Source organism: Fulmarus glacialis, unplaced genomic scaffold, assembly GCF_000690835.1.
Source record: "Fulmarus glacialis isolate BGI_N327 unplaced genomic scaffold, ASM69083v1 scaffold16847, whole genome shotgun sequence".
NCBI lineage: Eukaryota > Metazoa > Chordata > Aves > Procellariiformes > Procellariidae > Fulmarus > Fulmarus glacialis.
In genome coordinates this window covers 1-7,672 of record NW_009223952.1, presented here as the reverse complement: position 1 = coordinate 7,672, position 7,672 = coordinate 1, and the positions used below count along the sequence as shown (strand labels likewise).

At 37.6% G+C, this 7,672-nt stretch overlaps 1 protein-coding gene across 1 annotated transcript; it reads right to left on the bottom strand.

The window, feature by feature from the left end:
- Positions 1 to 4,541: 4,541 nt before the first annotated feature.
- LSM5 (LSM5 homolog, U6 small nuclear RNA associated (S. cerevisiae)) lies at positions 4,542 to 7,429 on the bottom strand. The gene is made up of 4 exons (XM_009582008.1): positions 7,342 to 7,429; positions 7,080 to 7,107; positions 6,356 to 6,428; positions 4,542 to 4,574 (listed from the first exon to the last, which is right to left on the bottom strand). Exons 1-4 carry the CDS (start codon positions 7,394 to 7,396, stop codon positions 4,542 to 4,544), a joined length of 189 nt encoding a protein of 62 aa, XP_009580303.1. The 5' UTR covers positions 7,397 to 7,429.
- Positions 7,430 to 7,672: the final 243 nt, after the last annotated feature.

The window sequence follows — 7,672 nt, the reverse complement described above, 5'->3', positions numbered from 1 at the left end:
TGGTATGGAATATCCCATTGGCCAGTTTCCGTCAGTTGTCCTGGCCGTACCCCCTCCCAGCTTCTTGTGTATCTCCAGCCTTCTCAGTCGGTACAGCATGAGAAGCTGAGAAGGCCTTGACTCTGTGTAAGCACGTCTCAGCCATAACTAAAACATCTCTATATTATCAACACTGTTTCCAGCACAAATCCAAAACACAGCCCCATACTAGCTACTATGAACAAAATTAACTCTATCCCAGCCAAACCCAGCACACATAGCCACTCACAAAAATTAATAAGCAAATACATGTGTTCCAGGATTTAAATTACTTGTATAATTTAAAGACTATCAAACACTATTAAAGACTATTTAAAGACTACCAAAGCTCTATAAAATAAAATAGATGCATTTACCTACTGATGTAGGAAACTACAGACAAACTTCAGGAGATGACCAAGGATGCAGAGGATAGACTAAGGTAGAAAAATAAAAAAACCCCATGAGCTCTACGGAAAAATGAGTGAGCAGCCCACAACATTGGCAGACAACAGACTTTCTATCCCCACTTCCTCCACCCATTCTTCTTTTTTTTTTTTTAAAAGGAAATAATTTTTCCATTGTGAAACATATTGTCAGGGATGTAGTGGAGGCCAAAAAGTTAACTGAGTTCAAGGGAGGATCAGCCGAATTCTAAGACATGTGCCAACACTACCGCTATAGAAAGGATCTGTGTCATGTTGAAATGCAAACAGCTATTTTGATAACGACACACATTATTCACTAAATTTGTCTTTTACCCTGTTGTAGTTACTAATGTTGAAGAGTCACTGCCACGCAAGAAATGCAACTTACAGCACTTTGTGCTGTGAGAGAACCATGGCCCATCAGCTCATGGCTGTGAAGTCTTACAACTTACACGTTCCAGTTGGATGCCAAAATGTTCTGAGGTGGACTGCTGACTGTATTCAATAGTCACAGCTGATGTAGGAGCATACGATAAACTTTACTTATTTGCCTTTAACCGATGCTCCAAATATTTTAAAATAATTCTTCAAGCAGGTCACTACTTTGATTACCCTTCATACAAAATCCTCCTTCAAATGTAGGTTTGTGTTCTTTCCAGATTTAATGCATGAGCAGAAATCAAACCTGCATAACCACTGAAATCACTGCAGATTTTTCAATAAACTTTAGTAGCATCAGAAATTGTCCTCAAGTATCTCTCATAAAGCAAATGCTTCATTCTTCAAAAATTTTTTTAGCAAATGTTAGTAATGCTGCACCACAGACTCTCACTCCCAGTCACACATGTTCTTCCCGAGACTGTTATGCAACTTAGTATTTTAAAAATCACCATCCTAACTGTGCACTTGATACAGATTTTCCCCTTTTTAAAGCCTGATGATAGGGAAAAGCTGCAAGTACTACAAAACCTGGCAGAGTCACTTGTTCTTGCCAAAGAGAAAAAGATTAAGCATTATTAAAAAATAAGACTATTGCCGATCTTTAAGCACCCATAAAGCTATGAACGTGAACTGTATGATGGCTTGTTAGCATCAATATTCGAACACAGGCATGCAAAGTGTCCTCCAATTGAATTCCAAACTCTATGAATTAATTGCTGGGCAACTCCCCAAGGATAAAACATCCATTAAAAGCCAACAGTAAGCCACAAATCTCTTTCCATTTCATATGGTAAAAAAAATATAGTGAATCCTGAAAAAGGGAATAGATATTACACAGGGAAAGCCTATATAGTTATAGGACAAGCAATAAAACATCTAGTGCTTTGATTTCTTTTTTTATTTATTTCATCGGAATAGACAAACATGGAAACATTTGCAACAGCAATACTCAGGTCACTTTAAAATCTCGATATGCTGAAATACAGCTCAGCAAAAACTAAGAATGTGGGGAGGGCGCTTTAGGTCTTATTATTTTCATACACACTCACACACATATATATCTATACTTCACAACTCCAAACAGCTATCTTAACTATGTCTGCAGGCAAACTGAAATACTAGGCAGAAAGGAACCATGTCCATACTAAGACAATTAGCCATGTAGTAAAAGTAAAGATCATTGCAACCAGTGCCATCTTAAAGGAGGAAAAAAAAACCCACACCAAAAAAACTCAAAGGAACCATCACTGTGTGTGTCATAAGCACGAAGTTATTTTAACCTGATGACTACCCTGCTCTACCCTTTAAGCATCATTAACTTTTACATATTTTTAAAGCCTAAGGTTATTATTTTAAATGACCTACTTGTAGTGGCAACCCTAAGTAGCATTCTGGAGAACACTACAGTGCCCACAACTTCTACAGGACAGTGCAGTATGATTAAGCACTAGATTTCTAGGGGAGGAAAAACAAAAACCACCACCACTCACTTACTCAATTGAAAAGCTTCTTACCTGCACTTCCAAAGCAACAGGCTACAAGAATACTGACTGCAAAGCAAACCAGACCCGTCTGGAATACTTTGGATTTTCAGCTGAAAGTTAAAAACCCTTCCTTTCATATTCTAAAGGATTAATAGCATTTGGATGCACAGAAACTGTCTTTAGAGTGACGTCTGCAGGGCTCTGAGTCATGAATGAAAATGTCTTCCTAAAAGGTAACAGTCTTAGCACTTCCTCTGGAAGGAGTGGAAAAAAAAAAACCAAACCAAAACACACAACCAGAGAAGGAGGAAGTGAGGCAATACCAAGTTTTTTTTCCAGAGATAACAAAATCCTGAGAGAACAAGATGATTGTGCTGTCAGAATAAAAATCCAAAAGAAACTATAAAATAGTTTACCTTTCCCTTTGAAAAGTTGCTTTTGAGTCAAGATCTGCTCTTTTTCTCTCCCAGCCATGAAACCTCTCTTCAGTTTAAGACTGTTTTCAAAATACTGAGTGAAGTAGAAATTAAGTGCACACACTGGAACATGTACAGAATCTTATTCAAAAAAACCTCAACACAACAGTACTACACTGGCTAGCAATCTTTCAAGTGTTCTGATGAAAAGACTCAACTTATTTCTAAAAAATACAGTGTTTGGGGCCAAAACTAACAGATGATGTTCCAACCAAATGTAAGTTAAAAAAAAAAAATTAAATGGGGACAGAAATGAAAAACCATTCAGGGAGTCAATGGTATAGATTGTCACCATGCAATCTAAACATTATAACTGCAGATCATATATTCAGAACAAAGGAGTCAAAAGTAACACGCCTCCTGGGAAAGGGGAGGGAGTCTCTTTTCCCTTTAATAGGCTAAAGCAAGAAGTTCTCACCATATTTCGAGCTAAGACCCAGCTAGCAGAAGGCAGCTTTTCTGTCAGATAAAGCAAGGCAAAAGGGTCTAGTACCGCAGCTTCCTCGCAGTCTTCTCCTCTTGAGCCCCCTTCTTCAATTCTTCTTCTGGTGACAGGAAGGCAAAGCATGTCCTGTCTCTGTGAGCCCATACTCTACCCTGCTTGTCTACAGTACCAGCAGGCACCTGTGATTCCTCTCCAAAGACATTTACACAGAGAAATCAGTTGAGTAGTGTATTACGGAGGCAAAAGCTACAGTGGACATGATTTAGAATCAGTTATTTTTTTGTCCATCATGACAAAATAAAAACAGCAATTCCTTACTTTGTAGAAATTCTCCTAAAGTAGCAGTTGACCCCAGTATCTGTCCAGTTTTTATATCACGGGAGAACAGATGCAGCCAAAAGAACGTTTACTCTAAAATGACTACTCCAAACTACACAAGCAGGCATGGGCAGCTTCCACTTTAATTAAGTAATACACAGCACCACTTTGTGGTGAAAGCGGAGTCACCACTGACATCAATGAGAAGTTTTAACACCAGCCTTTCTTTTTTCTTTTTTTAACCCTCTGAACATGAACTAGGTCTGGTCTGTCTGTCCTCGCTTGCCAAATACCATTACAGTGCCTCTACTATAAGAAAGTACATCTACCAAGCAATAGAAGTCCAAGAGAGCTGAACCTCAAGGCCAGCAGAACCAAAGGCTGCTGAGCATCAAATAGATGCATCCACTCTGAAGAGCTTTCAGAATTCTACAGCACTCTACGACGTGGTTTCTGGTGACACAGCCTGAAGCCGTGTTTAAGCAACACTGGCTCACGACTTGGTGTTTTAGACAGACTTGGTCCATAACCAAATGAAACGGATGTAGAAAAACCTGAAGACTGACAGCAACTGAAACATAACTATTATTTTTCCATTCCATCAACCAGTTATAAAACTATCTATAACTTGTGCACTTATGTAACAGAACACAGTAACTAACAAAAAAGAAAGCCTTTTATTCAGAACAGATCAGTGCGTCTTTACAAGAAAGTCACAATTTCAACTTAGGAAGTCAGCATTATCATTAGCAACGCACCTTTCCTGAAGAGGAAATCCTTGTCTTTCATCAAATGTCAACTGCAAGAGTGTGTAAACAAAAAAAAACCCCAAAACAACCAACCAACCCACACCAAAACCCACCCACACCCCAAAAACTCTATTTAGATTATATATATACAACATGTCTTCACAGATGACAACTGTATCAATTTATACTTCAGGTCCTTCTCCTCCAGGAACCAGCTATAAAAGAATAAGACAATTTTGTATTAGTGGCATAGATTCAAGTTCTATAAACCCATACGTGACAGTTCTTGCTTTACAACATTTTAGCACATGGAGACTTTATGGTAGACTACAAAAGTGGTTTTTAGATTCAATATTATCTTCCTCTCCCAACTGAGGAAGTCAGTTACTGCCAGAGAAGCACATGCCAAAAAGAATCTCCAAAATACGGAGAATGTTTAACCAGACACAAAGGACTTTCTAGATGACACACATTTTTGTTTTTGTCTTTGTTATTCACTTGAAGATGATTCTGTCTGGAAACACTACAGTCATTTTTAAAAGGACAAAGAACATGCTTCCTTTCATGAAGCATTTCTCCAACCACCAATTCTTCCCCAGACTGTCGCTATACTGGGAAGTTGGTTTCCTCTTTCCAACTTTTATTGCTAAGCAGAGCTCAAAAAACTAATAAAGAGCCTGAACCCTTCTACAGGCAGCAGGGAGTAAGTCAGCATAGCATTTTCCTGTGAAGAAAGTAAAGAACTGAATAATAGAAAAAGCAATACAAAAGGAAAAACATGAATAAGGGAAAAATGAGGGAAAAAAAGAAGAGGATAACCATTTCTTTTACTGATATATTCTTAAAAATTAGCTGAGCACTTCTAAAGACAAAGAGCTTTGCTGCTTTTGGGAATGAAGTAAGGAAAAGTCTAAAGCATAGTCGTCCTGACACGGGAAGATGCGTCCCCGAAAGACACAAGATCTAATACAGACACACATCTATGTCTTGCTGAAAATTTGCACTCTAAGAATCATCAGCTTCTGCTTCAAGAGCAGTATACCACCAGCTTAACTGGATGGTAGTAATTTTACCCCATACAAGAAGTCAGAACATGAGCTTTAAGGTTGCAGAACAACAACCAAAGCAGAAAAAGGCTTCAAAATTAAGCCAAGATGGCCCTTGCTCAGACACACAGTGAGGAGGTCCAAGGTAAGTAAGACAGCAAAATGGAGATTATTCCTCCTTCACACAGAGCCAGCTTAGACTCAAGTCAGTCTTCCTCTTCTCTTCCTACAAAATTAGGAATGCCCTTATGTAGGAAGTCCAGATTTTGTAGCCATCTATGCAGACAAGCAAAAAAACTACTGTGGGTCTGCTTTTGTGCTATTTAGGAAGTTGCAGAATTCAGCTTAGGGATGCATAATCACAACACTTAATTACTGTTTCAATACTGATCTACATACATCAGCGTATGGTAAACTAAAAGGCATAGTGCTTCCAATTTGGTATAATCCAACAGACCTCCACATTTTTTTTCAGAGCACGTAAAGGTACAGCTCTCTGGGCATCACATGGTATCGTAATCGCCAAATCACTTGACGAGCTTGTAAGCATCCAAACTGCTGCAAAAACATCTATAAATACGATAATGGATGAAATGTAGATGTATCCCACTCTACCTACTTATGCAGGCAAACACTCACGAGTTAAAAGCCACTGTGTGAACCAGCCTAGAGTGGGCAACACAGCCAGTGATTTCCTTGCACACCTGAAGACCATAAAATTAGGGCTATGCTTTTTTCATGTTTTGGGTTTTTTTTTTTTTAAATTGTAACAGTACCAAGTAAGGCAATAAGATCACTTTTACCACACATATGCCCCAGAAGCTACTTGAAAATAGCTTATGTAGTGGAACTGTCTGGAAAGCTCAGCTTGAAGGAGTTGAACTCAATTACTGATCGATTTACAGGTACAGAAAATAAATGCATGCAGCCTTTTAACAACTATGACTTACCATTGTTATATTATTTCCATTTAGCAAAATCTGGTCTAGCTTTGTGATTCTTCTGCCCTCGGGTGTAATCTCACTGAAGTAGCATTAGAAAAAGTAAGAAAGAAGACATAACCAGGGACAATGATTAGTTTTGATTACGGAACTGACATAAATCTCTGTGTTAAGATGACATTTGTTGGAACTAACAAATAATAAGCCACACTGCAGCGTAATCTTGATAAATTGACCACCTGGGTAAAGAAAGCTACCTGGCAACTAAGAAGATCCATTGTACTCTTCTGCTCAGTACATAAAGATACAGATTTACCCTCTAAATCTTGGCAATTTCTTGAACACTACCAATACTCAAAATAGGTTTCAAATAGCAACATGGCATAACAAAGTAATAAATACTTATCCTTAAGGTCTGCTAACTTTTTAGATCTCTGCCTAGACTTTAAAGAAATGTAAAAGCAAACAAACCACTAGAAACTTCAACATGCAATCCATGCAAAATTAAGGCTACAAATTAGGAATCTGATTACAAGTATAAATCATGCAACTGCATCTCTGTGACGTGGCTGTCTGGAATAGATCACCCTCTACAGTTTAAGTCCAAGATATAAACTATTCAGCTGTCAAGTATTCAAAAAATATAAAAACACTTTGCTTACAGATCTTACACAATGTTTTCCCTCAGGAAACCAAGTATTAACTAGCAACAAGAGGCAGAAATAATACTTACAATTCTGTAACATCTTCTAACACCATATCTGAAAATCCAGTTTCAAGGAAAATAAGGCCCAGAATTTTAAAACCAAAATATTTAAAGGTATTTTCATTTTATACTGGACTGTAATTTTATCTGTAAAATAAAAATATCAGAATAATACAACTATTCCATATAAAAAGGTTCTACCCAATGAACTCAAACGTCTCAAAAGCAATAAATGAATTGGAGCCAAAGCATAAAGTAGACGGCCTTAAACATTTCCATCAAAGGATACTGACAAAGTCATCAAATCCTAGAAGTGTTCCAACAATTTCTTTATCACTCTTCATCACAATATGAATGCGTGAACCTATGCACTTGTCCACAAGTTCTGTAAAGAAAAACAAAAAAATTGAAAGGTACAAGAGATTATTTTAGAGAACATACATTTCTTAGAACAAAAACCCTGACATTGTGATGGCAAAAAAGTAATTGCCACAGACACCGGTAAAAACCACAAAAATAATAATAAAAAAAAAAAGACACAAAAAATGTATTTAAAAAAAGTTTCTTTGCACACTTCACTGCTGCCTTTACATAAACAAGTTTCTGAGGCAACAGGCTGG